This window comes from Rhinolophus sinicus, linkage group LG04 (assembly GCF_036562045.2).
Source record: "Rhinolophus sinicus isolate RSC01 linkage group LG04, ASM3656204v1, whole genome shotgun sequence".
In the NCBI taxonomy this organism is placed as follows: domain Eukaryota; kingdom Metazoa; phylum Chordata; class Mammalia; order Chiroptera; family Rhinolophidae; genus Rhinolophus; species Rhinolophus sinicus.
The window spans coordinates 144029884-144050169 of NC_133754.1; the positions used below are offsets into that span (position 1 = coordinate 144029884).

Sequence of the window (20286 nt, forward strand, 5' to 3'; positions counted from 1 at the left end):
CTGAGACCTAGAGCTGAAGAGGCACGTTGATTAGAGGCAGAGGCAAGTCTACATTGTTTTTCTTAACTCTCAGCCCAGATGTGTTTTGCACAATTAAGTACAGCTTATTTTTCTCCTTTCACCCAGATGAAATGCACCAAATGAAAAAAGGGATTTGGGTTTGAGAGAGAGGGAGGGGATTGGGGGGAAGGGTGCTGTTTTGAGAATGATACGTTGGTAAGGGCAAGTGGACCTAAGTAGAGCCCCAGTGGAAGGTTATAGGGTGCAGAGAGGACCATGATGGACATCTCCATTTCTGGAATTTTCTAGAACTGGTCAGCAGCTCTCATACCAAGCTTTATGGTAGATTTTTGTTGTATTACTTCTACATCAGCTTTGTAAAACACAAAACACTCAACTACATGAGGAAAAAGCAGAGCCATGGGAAGATGATGACCTGGAGATTATGGTTAATGGATACTTAGGAGAATGTAGTGTAGAAGTAAGAAACATTCAAACCTGTAGAGAATGTTTTTGAGTTTGTTTGAGCCAAACTGACAACAGTTGCCAGGAAGCAAAATCTCAACGGATTGAGAAAATACTCTGGAGAATGGCTGTTTTGCAGTTTATTTTATACATTAGAATAAAAGGTGGAGACATAAGGGGGAGTTACAAGAAATCCATTGGTGGTAGATTAAGAGAGTGGGAGAAAGCAAAGTGGGGAAATCGCTGGGACTGGATGCAAAAGTAAAATGGAGAAACACGTACTTCTTTTACATGGTGTGTACAGGACAGTTAGTGATTGACAGTACAGCCTATAGAGATATTATTCGGGGAACAAGATAACAATGAGGGGTTTTGTGATCTCTTGCTCTGGTGCTGTGGGTGTGCCCTCCAGGGTCTAGGAAAGGAGATTACTCCCACATTTCAAAGGTGTGTTATCTTAGGTGCAGAAAGACAATAGACAGGGTCACTTAGGGTAAAGATTAACTTTGTCAAGGAAGCTGGAGATTTAGGACATGATTACCCACCATGACTTGCTTTCAGTTAAGAATTTTGTGTTCAGGGGTGGCTAGTTAGCTCAGTTGGTTAGATCGCGGGACTCTTAACAACAAGGTTGGCAGTTCGATCCCCACATGGGCCACTGTGAGCTGCGCCCTCCACAACTAGATTGAAACAACTACTTGACTTGGAGCTGATGGGTCCTGGAAAAATACTCTTAAAATAAATAAAAGTTAAAAAAAAAGAATTTTATATTCAGACCATCCTACATGGTTACTTTCAGTCTCCAAGTTTATAGGGTCCACCATGCAAGCCTCCCCTGAGCTTGTCAGGTTTAGTATGTGGCCCCTTTTACATCCACAGTAGCAATCTCATTTTGTTTCATTCTACATTTATTGAGCACCAGTGCTGAGATATGCACTGGCCCTAACCCAAAGGACACAAGGATGAATAGCACATGATCCCTTCCCTCAAAAAGCCAGAATCCAATAGAGGAGACCTTCACTTAAGCAATTTATAGTACTTCTAATTATACCCAATGATAGAAGGGTGATAGGCACGGTGATAATAAATAGACAAACATAATTCTATTGGTCAAGAAAGGCTTTCCAGAGAAGGTGATTAATGAATTGGACTTTGAGTGGTGAATAAGAAAGTACGAATTAGAAAAAAAAAAGGAAGTGCTGATTCATCCAAACTTACTGCCATATAACAAAAGCTGCTGCTGGTATTAATAAGTCTTATCTGGCTGAACGGTTTTCTGAAATTGTCTCCACACATTGAGTCTAAACTCCTCATCTTGTCATTCTTCAGCCTCCATTCATTCCCTAATTCATCATCATTTATTGAGCATCTACTATATAGAGATAAAAGAGAAGTTAGAGGAGATATTTGTCCTGGAGGAACTCACAGTATAGTGCAGTGATTCTCAACTGCAGTGATTCTCAATCCTGGCTGCAGTTGAGAATCATGGGAGAGCTTTTAAAGTAGGTGAGTGCCCAAGCTCCACTTCCAAATGTACAGCTGACATTGAAAACCATGGGTATAGTGAGACAAACATAAATGTGAGCAGATAATCAGGTGTGGGAATAACAAGGTAGGCACTGTGGGGGCAGAGCCCCAGAAAGTAGTTTCCAGGCTCTCGGCCTCACATAGAAAGATGCTGGCTCAGGTAGTAAATGGCCATAAACTGTGATTGAATGGCCATCAGCTGTGGCTAGTTGGCCGTCAGCCGTAACCAGTGAGCCATTGGCCACTAGTATAACTGCTGTGGCTATGCTAGCAGAAAATGGGGGCTAGCAAGAAGATGGCGGCTGAGCTAGCAAGCGCAGATTGCTGTTAGCACGGTGGATTGTGGACAGTGTGGCTCCTGCTTCCTGTGTCTCCAACCTATCCGCCAGCGAGAATATAGTGGTATGACTCCCCTACCTATGGTTTTGTGGGTGTTCCTTTTTGGCCTCACCATGTCCTGCGTTCTTATGTGGGGAGCGGGACCAGAGACTCTGCATGACACCCTGCACGACAAATGGCGCAGCGAGCAGGGTCTCCTGCATGACAGCACCCAATGCAGCCTGAGGCTGGGGGAGGGTCCTTGAAGGCTTTACTGTGCAAAAGGACCTTGCTTGAGCTGGGTTGTGAAGGGTCAGTAGAGTTAAAGTAGGCAGAGGATGTGGTAGAAATGTTCCAGGCAGATAAAAGTGCCTGGATAAACACTCAGAGGTTTCCAATTTTTCTATCTGTCATCGTCCTCACCTCCCATCCCCACTCATGGCCATGGCCTTAAGCAATAACCCCATCCCACTGTATCCCTGGCTTCATGAGCCCTGTGCTGGAGCTTTGCCACCTACTTGCCATTCCTACCATGCCATACCTGTCCCCTTTACTGCAATGTCTTTCCTGTAGTACCCTATATAAAGCTTACTTATTTTTCAAGGTCTAGCTCTAGTTGTACCCCTAAAACTCACAGGTTATAACCTGTGAGCCAAATCCAACCCACCACCTATTTTTGTAAATAAAATTTTATTGAAACACAGCCATGCTCATTCATTTAAGTATTCTCTATGCCTGCTTTCATGTTACAAAGGTGAATTAAGTAGAATTAGGTAGCTGTTTCAGAGATGGTGTGGCCTCCAAAGCTGTGTGTCCTTGAGATGATTGCTGGATAACTTCCATGGTTCCATTTCCTTACGAATAACATGTCAATAATTATAAAAACTGAAGCATGCTTTTATAATGATTAAATGAGATGCTGTGTTTTTGGTGGATGCTGTGATGTGCTACCCTGATCCCTCTTCAGAATGAGGATTATTTCCCCAGTTGTCAAAACATAGCACTCAGCTATCTGTCTTTGGCTGCATTAGAAGAAAACTTCACCTCAGGTTGTAACTGTTTCCTGGGGTAGCCCTCATCTAATGATTTCTTATTCTGGGAGGTATAAAGACCTGGTCTGTGTGAGGAGCCATCTCAGCACTAGAGCTCCCCACGGACCACGAAAATTCAGCCTTTCCTATGCGTAATTCTGCTTCCTTCCACAGGTGTTGATCCCAAGAGCACCCACTAAGCTCCTTCTCAAGGTCTGCATCTGGTGATCCCAGCCTGTGACAGTAGGTGCGGGGAGTGATCCACCAGCACAGATGCTGAGATGGGACTTTGAAGTGGGTCACCTCTCCTGGCTGCCCATGAGAATGCTGTCACTGGTAAGTGGAACACACATAGCCCTGGCGGCCATGCAACTGTTAAGACTTCCACCAGCTGTGACCTGGGATAAACTGTATATCAACAGAAGAGGATGTACTGGATGGTGCAAGGTATCAGGTGTTTGAGAAGGAAGAGGCAAATCGTAATCATGAGGACTGGGAATTGGCTGGCTGCTGTTAAGCTCCACTGATGCCCAGGGAAAAGGTCGCAAAAAGCTAAGATTGATTAATCAGAAAATAAATGCGAAGTGTGAAAGCCAGAGGGCCTGCCTGGAAACATACAAAGAGGCTTTCATTTCTTAAATTGGGAGGGGAAGGGGTTCAACTGTGAGGACCAAGGCCAGGATTAATTGTAAGAGTAGCTGAGGTAGGTCTGCTATGTCAAAATTGGGCAAGTAAGCTCCTGACACAAAGTATGGGTACATCTGCGTTGATTCCCCCCCAAGAATCTTGAATCTCCAGATTACTCTGAACGCTCTGAGCTTGCACAAATGATCCATTACTCCTTTCTAGTAAGGGCTAGATACACACACACACACACACACACACACGTCATACTTGAATTTAATGCAGAGTCCTCTCCTCTGGAAGACATTATGCTCCCTTCCTGGGATCTCCCCCATCTCCCATCCCAACCACCAGGTCAAAAACTGGGGTTAAGTAACAAAATCACTCTGCTGAGGGCCTGCTGGGACTGCTAAGGAAGGAAAAGAACTATACCTCCTCTAGTCCAATTTCAAGACCAGCCCACTGGGAGAATATACATGGGGCTTGATTCTAAGGGTGCCCGAGTAAGGTGGGTAGAAGATAAATTTGGAGACAAGAGAGTTTCCCAAAATGCTAGCACTCTTCCACAATACAGGATGTAATAATACTCTGGCAAGGACCCAAGAGGTGTGAGCATGGGGTAGGATGGCTCCTAGAATTATGGAAAAAACAGTGACCCATATTAAGTGAGGTAAAAATGACAGCATTGCTGTGACAGCTTTACACGACAGAGAAAGGAAAGAACGTGTTTGGCTCCTCTTTTCTCTTGTCCAATTTAATAGTAAATGACATGTGTAGCAATCTCAGTCTATTTATATTATTGCTTTATCATTCTGTAGATCTCCAGATCAATCAAGAGGATGCAGGTTAGTGTCAATAATACTACTCCTAGAATGTTCCATAGGGACCCAGTAGTCCAGACAGACCAAGAGACTTCCCAGGCCATTGATGGTCCACTGGACCCAAGTAGTTACTGTCCCTGGAGTCCCCTCACCTCCCTCCACCCACCCCCAACCAGAACAGCACTGTATCTGACCTAATCTAGATTTGTGGCTCTGGCTTACAAGACCCCATTATGTGGGGCGGCCCTGGATATTTGTACCTGACTATAAGAAGGGGCCCATCATTCCCAAGGACAAAGTGTAAACAAGGAAGAAAAGGAGGCAGCTGCGTGATAATCTATTTCAGGGGAACTATGCTTCTCTGATAACAAGAAGTAATTTTTGTTTGGGTAGAAATCTCTGAGTTTTGTTTGTTTGATTGTTTGTTTGTTTTGTTTTTTGCCTCAATCTATATTATCTATTGATTTGCTGGTTCCAGTATTTCAGCTATTTTTCAAAAATTCTTTTCTATTTTAAAAATCAGCAATGTGTGTAGTTCGGATACTACTTAGACATCCCTTATGTATATGAACATTGTTCTTTGGGAACGTGTTGCTGAGAATGCTTGCTTTTAGATTAGCCAATACCCTTCACCCACATGGAAATTATTCCCTAGTCACTTGTTTTTCAACTCCATAGCCTTCCAGCATCCTAATTTATCATGGGCAGAATAGGTGTTCACTCTTGGTTACAACTGAAGGAGAATTAGGAAAGTTCCCTCATTTCTTCTTATGCTGGCTTCCTAGGATTATTCTCCCAAACAATGATGGAAATTCCACTGCAATACAACACTGCCATAACTTAATGATTGGGGTCCAACGTAGTCACTCTGTATAATACAGTGCTGCTTTAATACAAGGTTCAAGTCATAGCTGGGGAGTCTGTTGTGAAGCTAATCCCAATCCCAATATTGGAATCGGAGCAATCACCAGAGTGTGTTATCATCAAGTTTAATTCAATGTTTAGCATTCTGGTCCTGTGTGTGACACATTGAACTCTCCCTGTGTTTCTCCTTTAGCACATAGGAACCAATCAGATTCTCTTTATTCCTTGTCTAAAAAAACAATCAGATTCTCTTTATTCCTTGTCTAAAGAACCAATCAGATTCTCTTTATTCCTTGCCTAAAGAATGGAAATTATTGGAATAAATGGAGAGGAAAGGGAAGGGGCTGGGCAAATAGGGATAAACACTAGTTTGGTGCTGAAATAGTTTGCTCAAATCAAAGACCACATAGGGTGATGGAAAGAGCCTTGAACTAACTGCCTAACATTTGAGGATCTTAGAGAGCCAGCGCTATCATCTTGGACATGGCATTTAATGTTTGTTTATCTCAATTCCTTCATCTGTATAATGCCAAGTGCTGTGCTAGCCCTGCTTTCCTCTGTGGCTGACCGTGAGGCCCCCATTTATATTTCTGAAGACTGCATAAAACATATTGTGCTCTAGGGAGGCACTTGGTTTTTATTATGAGTTTGTATGCATGCATAAGTCCTGCTTCAAAATCTGGAAAAGAAGTTGGCTACAAAAGAATACATGGAACTGAATTAATATGAGTGAGCTATATCAAGAGCAGAGGAGCTTCCACTTGACACTTTTGCCTGGTAGCAATCCTGGTGCTACTATTATAGAGCTGAGGTCATCCCAGCTGACTAGCTGTGCTGCTGGGAAAGAAGGTGGTTGACCGGATCACATCTGCCTGTGATGTGCAGTCATGTGGGTTTCTTGTTGGTTACTTCCCTGTTGAGTGATACTTCCTTGAAACCACAAGAGTCTACTGTTTAGAGAAGACTAGAGAGTTTCCGTTCCACTTTAAAAACAATAACAAAAAAACCCCAAAAACATCAGTATGCACAATTAGCTATTCGTTGGCAAGATCGAACCATTTTCACGTCCTCTTTTGAATAAATACATTTTTACCTAAGGAAGAATTAATGTATAGTCCTGGACATCATAGCCTTTTTCTTTTTCCTTTGAGTTTTCAATTTCAATCGACAAAAGAAACCATATGCTCAAATAATAAAAATAGCAGTGATAGTTGAGTACCTTCTATATTCTAACTACTTTGCTGAGAATGATATGCATATTATTTCACTTGATTCTAATACTGAAACTGAGAGTGGGTATTTGTATTTCTATTTTGAGAAAGTCAGATTTCAGATGAAACCAAAAACACAAAATTGCATAGTCTTAAGTGATAGATTCAGTACTCCGATCCAGTTTTGTCTGATTTTGAACCTTGGGCCCTTCATCACTTTGCTCTCATATCTTCTACCCTGAGGATGGTGTGGGAAGGATGGGGTGGGAAGGATGAATAAACTAGTACCCCTCTCCTCATCAAGCCCCATTTAATGTGTGGCTGTGCATTATAAAAGCTATTATTGAGAGGCCCACAAGACTGAAATGAAGATTACTATAATAGTTTTTCATAGAAACAATACATTTTTACTATTTGAGGGGAAATACTCCATTTTTAAGCAATAAAAATGATAACAGAATGTGTGATATATCTTAACTTCGGCAAGGCATCAGACAATTTTTAGTTTATAAAATCTTTGAGGAAGAGTAGTAGAAATATCCTGTAAATGACAGTGTCGTAGGGAGAATTTCAGAGCTGATTGAAGCCCTAGATTAAAATGTACTGACTAGCATAGTGAAGGTCAAGCGGGAGTAAAGCTGTCTTTGCCCATGACCTATCCCTCTCTTTTAACAATGCCTTAGGTCATTGATTTGTTTACCACATAACAAATCTGTGACTAGCATAAGACTGAGAAATAAATGACACATTGAATTAAAAACTAACAAGTTGATCATCATTAAGAATAACGTAAATCTTTGGATTTAGGTTTAGGGAGTCATTTACATTGGTATGGGATTGATACTAATAACAGGCTACAAAAGATTTAAAACTACAGTATGTCTATATAACATGATATAGCTGCTAATGGATTAATAGAAGCTTTCTGTTCAGATTAGGGAAGATAAGTTTCAATGTCTTCATCATTGGTTGTAATTTTTAAAAATATTACAACATTTGCAGGTGTCTTCCTTTAAATGAGATATTAATCAGGCAGTGGGAGGTTACAGAGGCAACATTTTGGGGCCCTCCTGTGAACCAGATTATGAGCTAGGTGACATTCAAATCTCACAGCATCCCTGTGAATCACTTTTAAAGAAAATTGCAGCAACTGAACCTCAGAGAGGTTAATAAGTTGGTTGCAGTGAAGTTGAGATTTAATCTCAGATTGCTACAACTCCAAAGATTATATCCACACTATTGCATCAGGTTCCCAGAGGGCACAAAAGGGAGCAACCTGGGTGTGGAAATGAATGGAGGCAGGTAGAATAGAGAAGTGAATTAACATTAATAAGGCATCTGCTGTTTTCTAGATGTTTTACATACATAGCCTCGATTAATACAGTAAGTCGATGAAATAGGTATTATCACATCTGCATTTAATATAAGAAAACTGAAGTTTAAAGGGCTAAATAACTCACCTAAGATCACCTAATAAGTGGTGGAATCAAGATCAGGCTACTCATCTGTTTGATTCTATGACCATAGTTTGCTATTTTTACCCCGACTTCAGATATTACACATGGCACCCATATTGATTTTGCCCAATCTGTATTGTAACTCACTTTTTTAAAAATCTTACTTGTTAAAAGTTAAACTCAGTGATTTAACTAGAAAACTGTATACAAACCTGTAAACGAGAAACCAACTATGCCAAATCTCTAAAAGAGAAATCAACTCTCCTTGCCATAAACAGGAAGAAACCATAAATATAAACACATTATAAACAAAATAATGTTGTGAATTCTAGCTAGATACTATTGCCTGCAGATGTTTCTAACTCTGAGGTCTCCTCTCTCTTTGTTGAAAAAGGAAATTAGTGAGCTAACCAAACCTTTTAGTACTAAACTGAGGTCTCTTGACTGAAGAAAAATTGACAAGAAGAAGTAATTTTCACACTATGATTATATATAACTCAATGCTGTTTAAGGCAGTGTCTGTGAGATAGCTGAAATCATCTCCCGAACCATCTAAAAATGTCTCACATTCCAACAGTTGCTCACATCATATATATATATATATAAACTTTTATTGGGGAATACTAGGGAACAGGGTGTTTCTCCAGGGCCCATCAGCTCCAAGTCATTGTCCTTCAATCTAGTTGTGGAGGGCGCAGCTCACTGGCCCATGTGGGAATCAAACGGGCAACCCTGTTGTTCAGAGCTCATGCTCTAACTGACTGAGCCATCCAGCTGCCCTTACATCCAATATTTTTTAATACACTCTTTCAGCTGCCTTGAAGACTAGTGGGATGATGAATGTGATGGGGAAAAAAATAAAACTTAGGACAATCACCACCATTTTCATATCCTGGAGGGCTGACTTGTGAGAGACAGTACTGATTTCTTCTTTCTTGCTCAAGAAAGTCAAACTAGGACAAATTACAAATTGTGTTACATTTTGAAATGTAACTTCCAGCTCAATATACTATGTTTCCACAAAAATAAGACCTAGCCAGACAATCAGCTCTAATACATCTTTTGGAGAAAAAATTAATATAAGACCTGGTCTTATTTTACTATAACATAAGACTGGGTCATATAATATAATATAATGTAATGTAATGTGATGTGATATGATATGATATGACATGACATAATACAATATGATACGATACGATACAATATATAGTATGACACAATACAATACAATACAATACAATACAATACAATACAATATAATACCATGTCTTATATTAATTTTTGTTCCAAAAGACGCATTAGAGATGATTGTCCAGCTAGGTCATATTTTCGGGAAAACATGGTATTAAGTTGGTGCAAAAGTAACTGCGATTTTTGCAATTATTTTTAACCTTTTAAGCTGCAATTACTTTTGCACCAACCTAATAATGTCCAATATAAACATTAAAACTAACAAGGGCAGTAGCTGTTGCTCGAAGAACTGAGTTCTCTGCCCAGGAAAATTGACACTGAATTTTTGGAGGATTGGAGTCAAATTTAAGATCCTTTGGAACTTTAAGATCATTTTCAACTCCATCATTCCTCAAGACTTCATGATGTTTCTAGTAGCTCAAAGATCACTGGATATTTAAGAACCTGTAGTTGAGGCTTTTACCCTAGACAAAGATTTTTTTAACCACAGCACTACTCACATGTTGAACTGGATAATTATTTGTTGTGGGCAGCTGTCCTGTGCATTGTGGGATGTTTAGCAGCATCCCCGGGCTCTACCCACTATACCCTAGTAGCACCCCCTAACTGTGACAACCCAAAATGTCCTCAGAGATTGACAAATGTTCCCTAAGGAGAAGACCACTGTTGGTTGAGAATCACTGCTCCAGACTCACTTCTCTCAGTGTATATCTACTCTTCTGAGACAGGAATCAAGAAGTTTCTTTTATTTGTTTTTTAAGAGAAGTTTCTTAAATATTTACGTATATCTCACACATCCCTTTACCATTGTACTTAATGCATCTAACGAACATCTATTGAGCATCGACAACATGTCAGATGCTGTTTTAAGCCCTGTGGCTCCAGTGGCAGAGGAGATAGACCCAGTCCTCACAGAGCTTCATGGTAGGTGGGCGGGTTTGCAAGGGTGAAGGGGAGAAGGGACAGGCCTATACATGGTTTATCATAGTTAACCTGTGTTCCTGTCTGTTTCCACCATTATCTTGTGAGCTTCTTAAGGGTAAGAACCATGTCTTTTTAATCTTTTCATTCCCAGGGTCTATCCGAATGTCTGGAACATAGTAGATGCTCAATGTTTGCTGACTAAATGAGTAAGAGGGTAGGGGATTGGGCAAGGGTGGGAAGTGGTAACCTACCCAGCATATTAAGCCACAACAATAACAAAATCAACTATATTTAATTGATTGGGGATGGGGAAAAATTTACATAGCTTTCATTATATCTTAGGAAACATTAATATCATTGCATCTTTCCATGAATTTCATCATAGATTGTTTCTATGAGCATAGTCTAACTATGCTCGTAAACATATCCTAACACACCCAGGAATATCTAAAAATACGAAGAAGGCCTACCATCCCTTTTTCCCGCACTTTACCTTAAGGTTAACAGATAAAAATTTGACCAATAGAAATGATCACACCTGAAACTAAAGAGAGAGAGAGAGAGAGAGAGAGCGAGCGAGCAAGCAATTGGCTGTAGACATTGATTGAACCTGCAACCAAGCTGTGCCAGAAGCCACTGTGACCTTGGGTTTCTTGGTTATGTGAGGCAGTATATTCTCCTTTGGCTTGAGGAGTTTGGGCTGGTTTTCTGCCACTTTCAACTTATAGCCTTTCCTTACACATGCCCCAAACTCAAACTAGATTTTCTTCATTTCATAGCATATTATAGTATAATGGACACTATGGCAATTTTAATCCTGGGGGAGGGGATGAACAAGTCTGAACTGGGGTGTTAGAGTATATAATATAACATTAATTCACCTACTATTTACTGAGCTCCTATTAGGTGCCATTACACCAAGAATTCTGAAAACCCAAACCAAATTTATAAAAGCAATGACAAAAATTGCATCTCTTAGACATTTTTTTCTTTCCCATTTGGGCTAGATTTTTGTCACAAATATAATTAGTGTCTTTTGCTTTTCATATGAAAGAGTCTTCCATAAATGGTAAGTTCCTTTATATATACACAATATTAAAAATCATCCCTTTAGAAATATGCAGAGAAGAAGGAATTTTTGACATTTATTTATACTTTCCCCAAGAAGTTTAGTTTTACATATTCAAATAAGACTGTAAGAATTCCTCAGAACTCTTTTGTTTTCTCTAAAAACATCATTTTTTTGTGGGATTTAACTTGATTTTCAGTTTAGTATTTAATTTCCATATGAAGTATATACTTATCCAAAGGGGCACTAATTGTGAAGCTTCTCTAAGGATGATAATAACTGGCTTTCTACTAGGGTAGAAGCCCAAATTTGGCCTGGCTTCTAGGAGCATGGACTCCATATGCACGCAACAGCTCTTAGTATATAGCCTATCACAATGTCAGCTGAGCTGAGCATCTTCCCAACTTTGGAACTGTCAGCTCAAGCCACTGGAGCTGTGGCCAGACACTTTTAAGGAAAACCAACCCTTCCCCGTGGTCTCAAGAATTAGCACCTAAACAGGATTCATTTCATTCTCTAGGTCTCAGTTGTCAATGGGACATGTTGGGTATATGTAAAGTAAACTGTTCTGGTTCAAGGCAGAAAAATTGACAACTAGTTCTAAAAATGTGTGAAATTATGTCAATGATTCTTTACTCTACCTCGGGTGTTATCAACCTGGGGTCCCAAGATACATAGTAGGACTGTTCCACAAATTCAAAACTATGTTTCTTAAGCTATTTCTAACACTTGCCCCACATTAGATAGATTTCATGAGCTAAGTAAAATGTTAGGTCTGCTTTTGGTTTGAATTATGTTCATTCAACATGATGATACTAGTTGGTTCATACTGATCAGAAGCTCCAATTGGTAGTTAAATTGGTCTTTAATGAGTGAAAATGGGGAAATAATGCATTCAACAGCAACTTATATTGAGCCTCTATCTTACTATCTTCTTTATAGGTAAAATGCCTTATAACTTAAGATCTGAGCAGGAGAAATAAGAAAATGAGTTTTGAAGACTAAAGTAGTATGGAACCAGTGATAGTATGCGACCTCCCATTTTACAGATGGAGAAACCAAGGTCCAGGTAGGTGGAATGACTTTCCCAAGGCATCGTTGGCTGGTGCTGAGCTGGAATAGGAACCCAGAGATATTGATTTTATCTAGTGCCTATCCTTTGATATTAAGCATAGGATATCTTTAGAACCCATGTTAGGGCAGAAATGTAGATAAAGTAACACCAGGTCAATAGTATTTGCTTTGAGCTTGCTGTCATGGTAGGAAAGAGGCACAGACTAAGCCCTGCAAAGGTGCTGCGTGATTGTAAGGATCAGTGGCGTGAGTAGGTGATGGCGACAGCTACTTACATGGTACTAAAAGCTTTTCAGCCAGGAAAAAACAATCTTCCTGCACCTGCCTGCCGTAAAACCGAGTTCAAGTTGAAACTGAATCCTCTTGTTTTAAAGTTTTCCTTTCTTCATTAAAATTCAGGGAGAATATATGCCTTTTCCCAAATTTCTCCAAATTTAGTTGCTATTCTAAAAAAAGAGGGAGCTTTTATCTAGCTTACTTTTCCTTCTACAAACCTCTAGCTATTATCTTTTATCTTTTCTATATTTGAACTTTTCTAAGAAAACCTCCTGGGTGCTAATGATGATGATAGATCTGGGTTGTGAGAATTTGAGAATGTTTTAAAATATTCAAATCTTTAAAAATGAACACATAAATTTTACAAAATAATAAGGTAATCTACTTAAAAAATTGATTTCTTTAAAACAATGTTAAAGAAGTCACATACCTCTACATTTTTATCATTGTGTGTCACTTTACTCTTAAGTGCCTTTTACTACATTTATATCACTTAAAATGTGATTTGTAATATATATATATATGATAATATGCTCTTCTCCAATTATGGTAAGAACATGTTATGCTAATACTATGAAAACTATTAATTCCTACTCCCAGAGGTGATAGAGAGAAGAAAGACTAGTGTTAGTTGCATATTGGCAGGACAATATCTGTTTCATACATTGTCATATCCATGTGTTTAGCATAGGGCCTATCATACATTTCCAATAAGTATTGGTTGAATGAGTAAACAGAAAAAAATAGATAGGGACTAGCACTATAGTCTCATAGAAATTGGCAAAATGAGGATTGAACCATCTCTCTATTGCCAGTAAATGCAGAGGTGAGATATGCACAGACATGACTACTGCTACACAGATGAAATAATTTTGGGGAGAGAGGCAAGGGTACTCCTTTGATAGGTTTGTAAACTGGCGTTCTCACTTAAGAACAGGAAAATTGAGCTCATTATGATTTGCTATCCATCAAGGCTTCCTACTCAGAAGAACACAATTTTAAAAGGAATGCATTTATCCAATCTCAGATTTTTGGTGTGTTTTTTTTTTCCCCTCTTAAAGCATAACGAGCTTGTCAGAGTTTCCATGGTGAACATGGAGCACCATGGAAACTGATAGATTTAGCTACACGAAAAGAATAAATAAAATAGGCAGGCATTTATTTCACTGTGCAATGACAACTTCTCTCCTGTATAGGAGAGGAAAGTGGCTTCTCATGTAACCCTCCTGTCCTTTATTCTCTGTGCCTCATGAAAACATGAGTTATTTTCACTGGATTATCTTACTGACCTATGCTGATTGGATTGTTTTTCTCCTTGAGGCCCTACTTTATAATTACTTTGGTTTTACTTCAGAGGAGGTCTGTGTATCATTGACAACTGTTGGAAAACGATGTACAATGTGAAAGTTGTAGATGACAGCCCACAATGCAGTGACCAAGTGAGTCACGGAAAAATTGAATGGAAAATTCTTCACAGTCTGCTGTGACAAACAATGTGTGAGAAAGCTGGAGTCAAGACCCAGGTCTATCCTATACTAAGTGGATAAGGAAGCCAATGCCCTTGAGCCTCAGTTTCCTCATCTCTGAAATGGTTAAAATACACCCTCTTTCTACTTTATAGGGTTGTTGTGAGGTTCAAAATAAGATAGTAGAAGAGAAAGCCTTTTTAAACAGGTTAACTTCTATCTAGCAGGAGAGATTGACCAGCTGCAAGTATAATTACACCAATAAGGTGACCAAAATATCAAAACTGATAATACTCTGGTCCCGTCCTTTGTTCTAGGCAATTAGAGGTTCAGAATATATTCATCTCACCCAGTGGTTGGGGAGTTTTGATACCACTTGGCTTCATCTGAAGTAGGGAGAAATGCGATCTTAAGTAATGAAGCTTTTCAACTTTTCTGTATATTTGGAAATTTTCATACTAAAATCTTAGAAAACCAAATCAATTATATAAAGCTCTTTCTTAACTTCTAGTCCCAATGAATTACTCACTATTAGCACACACACTGACTGTTGCCTCTTATTTTTTAATCACTGAACTAGACTCAGTAGAGCCATCTCTTGAAATTCAGCATTTATATAAGTCTGTCAAGGAGCTCCTGTTGTCCAGGCAGTGTGTTAGGGGATACAGAAAAAGAAAGAAAAAAAAAGAGGACGTGGTCCTTTAGAAAACCACGGTCTTCTGGAGGAGACAATTATAGCACCTTACAAACTCAGAGGAGGAGCCCTTAACACCTGAGAGAGACAGGAAGTGTAAAGATTTCCTGGAGTGGGGTGGGAGTGGAAGCTGAAGGATTTAGCCAGGGGAGAGTGGGTAGTGAAATGAGGCAGGCATGCTACAAGGTAGCATAAAAACACTGCAGTCAGAAAGATCGTGAGCAAACCTGATGCATAATATGTGGGAGACTGGAAGGAGAAGAGCCTGAAGAAGCAGCGAGGGCTTCGGGAAGCATCCATACCATGGAGAGTCTTTTCTTTGCAAGGAAGTGATATGTGGGGGTAAGGAACTGAAATTGCACACCGTTGTTGGATTTCCTTTTGAGAAACTGATTTGAAAGGAGCCGATAATGACAGGGAATAGTGAGACTAGAGCAGTGCAGTGAAATGCACATTGAATAATAATCTCTAAGGCGCTTTCAGTTCTAATATTACATGAATATAAACATGGACTATAGAAAGAGCTAAAGAATAGAAACTGCTATTTCCTCGAGGCTTTGGAGGCACAATAAATACCATTTGTTCTCTACTTTGCCCTAGTCAGAATAACCATATTCACCAGAAACTGATTTTGTGATGTGCTTGGGCTGTTTCAAAGGTGAATGTATAAGCTTTGCACTCTTTTATTCCTCCAAACCTTAGTAGCCTTGAGAACATTTCCCTGGGGATATCAGGATAGGCATCAAAATTGCAGGAAGACCAACAATTGAAATGAAACTGCAAGTCTGAGGGTGGAGAAGGGATGTGAGTAGACAGGTAGCCAAGATTTCCTGATGTGTGGCTGAGCTGAGACTACTGGATCCTGAGTGAGGAGCCTACAACTTGGCTGGGAAAGGAATTGAAACTGTTCACCCGGGAGAGTGAACATTTCACCTGAGGCTTGCAAATGTCATGTCACCTGGAGGCCCATGGCCATTCCTTTTATTTTAAGATTAACTTCATTTACAACTACACAATTAATTACTCACACCATAAGCCACACGCAACATTGTCAGTAAACATCAAATAAAATTCCTTAGCAGTTCCATTACCTCAACTGGACAATAGCCATTGTTTGTGTTACCTTTTTAATTCTAGCCATTATGCCTTATAGGCATCTCATGATTTTAACCAAGCATAAATGCTATTTTAAAAAAAACAAACCCAACATTTTATTATATGTAATTCCTGTGTGGCTGCATAGTTCCTTTATTGTTTCTAGTAACTACATCATATTCTACTGAGGAGATACATGCTAATTCACTAAACTAGTCTCAATTGTTGGCCATTTAGGTGACTTTCATTAAAAAAAAAAGTTAGCTATGTCTGTTTGAGTGAACCAATCTGTCTTTTTAGAAGCATTTAATTGACTTCTCTTTTACCATAATAGGCAGACATTTTCTGCACTTTTCTTTCCGAGGTTTGTGTCTGTATACAAACAGGTCAAGAGGATGTTTTCAGTGTGCTGGCTGTTGGGACTGCAGGGAGGGAATGTGGTTTGCAGAATCAGGAGAAAGTGACTGAGGAAGGGCGAACATCCCCATGAGGCAAGGGCGATGCTCTCGCTTTAAGGTCTTCTCATTTGAGTCTTTGGCAGGGTCGTCAACCACACGGTGTGCCTGTGACCGAGGAGTTTCCTAGATTTTGAAACTTTCAGTGCTAAAACCAGGAAAGTCCCCTTAGACGTTGGCATGAGGGGAGTGAAGGAACTGAGAAAATAATGAATCATTTATATAAGCTAGCCCTGTGTCATAAAAGCAGCAGAAAACGTGCTCATGCACAGCAATGAAACATTTATTTTTTTATGTAGGAGCCAAAAATGGATATTTATCTCAGGTTATTGCTCTGCTCCCCCCGAAACCAGTTCTTCATTTATTCAATAAACATGTATGAAACATCAGGCACTGTTCAAGGCATAAGACCTCTGTTTTTGTGGTACTTTCGTGTGTGTGTGTGTGTGTGTGTGTGTGTGTGTATTGGGGAAGGGAAACAGAAATATATGAAAAAAGCATGAAATACATGAGGATGGAATATGATAAATGCAATGGCAGAAATCAGATGGAAACCTCTGGAATGGAAACCTCGGGAGGCTAGTGCTACTAGCTTGTTGGTGGGGGAGGGTGACTCTGAAGAGCTGACATTTGAACCAAACCAGTAAGAAGACGAGCTGGTCGTCTGAGGATCCACGGGAGCATTAGGGGGAGCAGCAAGTGCAAAGGCCCTGACTGGAAACCAGTTGGTCTTCTTGGAGGAACTTAGTAAAGGACTCTGTGGATGTTGGGTAGGGAATGATTGCTGACCTAGAAGCAGTCTTAGCAACCACCAGTTTCCTTAGCAACCAGTCCAGCTTCCATTTTCACAAATGAGGATGCTAAGGATGCTGAGGCCCATCTGCATGGACCACGGTCTCTTGGTTCCTAATCCAGCACTCTTTCCACTAAGCCACGCCGCACTGCCATTCCTACCTCCTTGGCTTGAGTGTTTAATTTTCGCGCCTTGTACACTGAAGTAAATCAAAGAGATTCATCTATTTTAGGTATGAGAAAAATTGAAGTTGGAATTGTTTGTGGATGGACACAAAGGTCGAAATATTGGCCTCAATGTAAAGAGAGCAACTTTGGGGTCCAGATTAACCTCCAATGGTGGGGTCCCCATGTCGTTAGCAGGCAGGACATGGCTAACAAAGCAGCCGTCTCACACACGTTTGTGTCTTTCCATAATGTCAGGCTTCATTAGAATAAAACCATGGATCTAGTCCCATTGGCTCAGTTTACCACAGGCATCAACCAAAGCTCCCGCCAGAAGACAGTCTCCAATAGTCAAGGTAGAGCGGTTTCATGTAAGAGGGTCATACAGGTTTGCAAGCAACAGGGTTAGGTAAGGTGAACAGCGTCGTTTGAAAGAAGGATGAGAGAGAGAGTCCGGTATTCAGCAGAAGTCCTTACCGCCCTGGGGTGTGTAGCAGCGGGCTTGAGGCCCAGCTGCTGAGATGGTCAGGAGGCAGGGCTTCAGGCGCTCCATCTGGAATGAGCGCAGATGCAGCTGTCAGCTCCTCAGTTGAGGCCTGAGCAATGAGCGGTCCGAGAGCTGCGATGTTAGGCTCAAGACTGGGTGTGGTGCACCCATCTGCAGTCTGATAAAGCCGTCCAGGTGGTCATACTTCACCCCGAGTCTGAAAGTATCTGGTTAGGGCGTTCACTGGATATACCTTTCAGGTGATGCTCTGGCATGACTGTCATTTTGTGACTGACATAACTATCAAAATTATTAGAGTCCATTTTGTGTTCATTATTAATGCTCTATACACCCCAGTAATTCTGTAAGACACGCTCCCAGAACATCAGGTGAGGACAAATTCTGCAGCTCGCAGAAGCTGAATATGAAACTGGTGGGTAAGTTTCGCAGCCCCAAGTTATCTTTCACTTTAACTTGTGTCCGTTCAGGCCTTGTGGGTGCTACAGGTTGAAGAGACCAGGGTTTGGCCACAAATAGCCGTCAGAGTTTAAAGGGCAGAGAAAGCAGGCAGATGTGATTCTAGGTAGGGCAACCAAAGGAAGGTGGAGGAGGTTGGGGGACAGAGAGCAAAAGGAAATGTAGTGACTTATTCAAGGTACAGGACTGGCATCCTGAATCCTCCCGTTTCTTCCTTCATCTCCCGCCCCCTGGGTGGGTGACAGCCACCAAGGGTTAAAAGAACCGCAACGTGTGCGGTGACTGGAAACTCAAAGAGTTAACACACAATCAAAACTAACGCAGGGGAGGAGAGAAACACCACACCCCACAAGAGCGCGGAGCCAACTCCCGAGAGAGAAATTCTATTGGCGTCGAGGAGCAGGGAGCCAGCCCCTGGGCGCGGCTTGCAGGGGGCAGGCGGTCGTTGAGGGAAGCGGAAGCAAGACTAGGCTGGAACCGGTGGCAGCTCCGCAGTCTCCCGCTCCCCGGTCACCCTCTCCGCGTCTCCTCCCAGTGCGCCTGGCTCGGCCCGCGGACTCCGCGCTGCACTTCGCCGCTGACATGTGTGCCGCCCCGATGCCACCCCTGGCGCACATCTTCCGAGGGACGTTCATCCACTCCACCTGGACCTGCCCCATGGAGGTGCTGCGGGATCACCTCCTCGGCGTGAGCGAAAGCGGCAAAGTAAGCGGTCGGGCGGTGGGGCGCACCCCGACCCGCGGGCAGACAGGTGGTAGGAATCCCGTGAGGTGCGCTGCGGAGCCAGGAGTTCGCTCCGTGCGGCGCGAGCGCCGCGGCTCCGGAGTTGAACTTGAGTGTTTGGCTCTTGCGGGATGTCAGAAAAATTCTGGCGCTAGGTTCGTGAGCTGGCCATGAAGTAACGTGCTCCCAGCAGCTGGGAGTCTTGGAGTACGCACATGAGTTGGACAGCCCTTCAGGCTGCAGTGGAAGGGGGAGCAAAGCTATACCCTAGCGAATCTTAAAGAGGTCATTAATAAACCAGAACCTGACTTCATTCATCTTCGTATCTCCGGAACCTGGCACAGTGCCTGACACAGGCTAGGCGCTACATACACTTATTGTGAAAGAAATAACAGAAGAGAGGTCATTTGATCAGTATTTTTTAGCCCTGTCAGTGCATAGAATAAGGAAAGAACTGAATTCATTCACCTGATCATTTAACAGACAATATACTTATGATTCAGACTACTTGTAATACTAGAAAGGATAATAGAGAGATATTATCCATCCTCCGCCCCACCACACACCGATAGCCCTTTGCATCAAAGCAAGCAGTTCCGTTTTGTGGTTCAACATGTCTTCTATGGGTGTATCTTCTATACTTCCTTTTTTCCAAAATTCAAGACTTCTATAAACGACATGGGTAACTTGATGTCTAATATTTACTATTCCATAACACACCGGTAGTAACTGTATCAGCAGTGGCCTGGCCAATTTGACAAGTAAAAGCTTTTCCCCAGCAGTTTGGTTAGCAAAAGTACAAGTGTTGGGATTTGTCAGCTTAAAGATACTACTCCTGACTAAAGATTCTTCCGAGTCAGTGACGGTTTTGAATCAGGACTCTTACATTTGGGAATAACTAAACCCCTGTTTTTTTATGGTACTTAAAAAAAATATTCTCTCTTTGCATACTCAGGGAGCCTGCTGTTATGTTTCCAAGGTGATGGAATTCTCAGAGCTCCCCCAAATGGGAAGACTCCCGTAAACCCTGAGACGATGAATTGTTGCCTTATGTACCTGACCCCCAAGTTTCAGGGA

General features: G+C 41.3%; 1 protein-coding gene and 1 long non-coding RNA gene across 2 annotated transcripts in view; both read left to right on the plus strand.

The window, feature by feature from the left end:
- The window catches only part of LOC141571345 (uncharacterized), a 72769-nt gene extending 60213 nt beyond the window's left edge, over positions 1-12556 (plus strand). Inside the window, exons 5-6 of the long non-coding RNA XR_012496107.1 lie at positions 3516-3677; positions 12448-12556. This is a non-coding gene — a long non-coding RNA (uncharacterized LOC141571345). The remainder of the gene's footprint in view (positions 1-3515; positions 3678-12447) is intronic.
- Positions 12557-18914: 6358 nt separating this feature from the next.
- Positions 18915-20286, plus strand: part of GDA (guanine deaminase) — a 67896-nt gene continuing 66524 nt past the window's right edge. Inside the window, exon 1 of the mRNA XM_019736678.2 lies at positions 18915-19191. Coding sequence (XP_019592237.2) covers positions 19069-19191 — 123 coding nt within the window. The 5' untranslated portion in view covers positions 18915-19068. The remainder of the gene's footprint in view (positions 19192-20286) is intronic.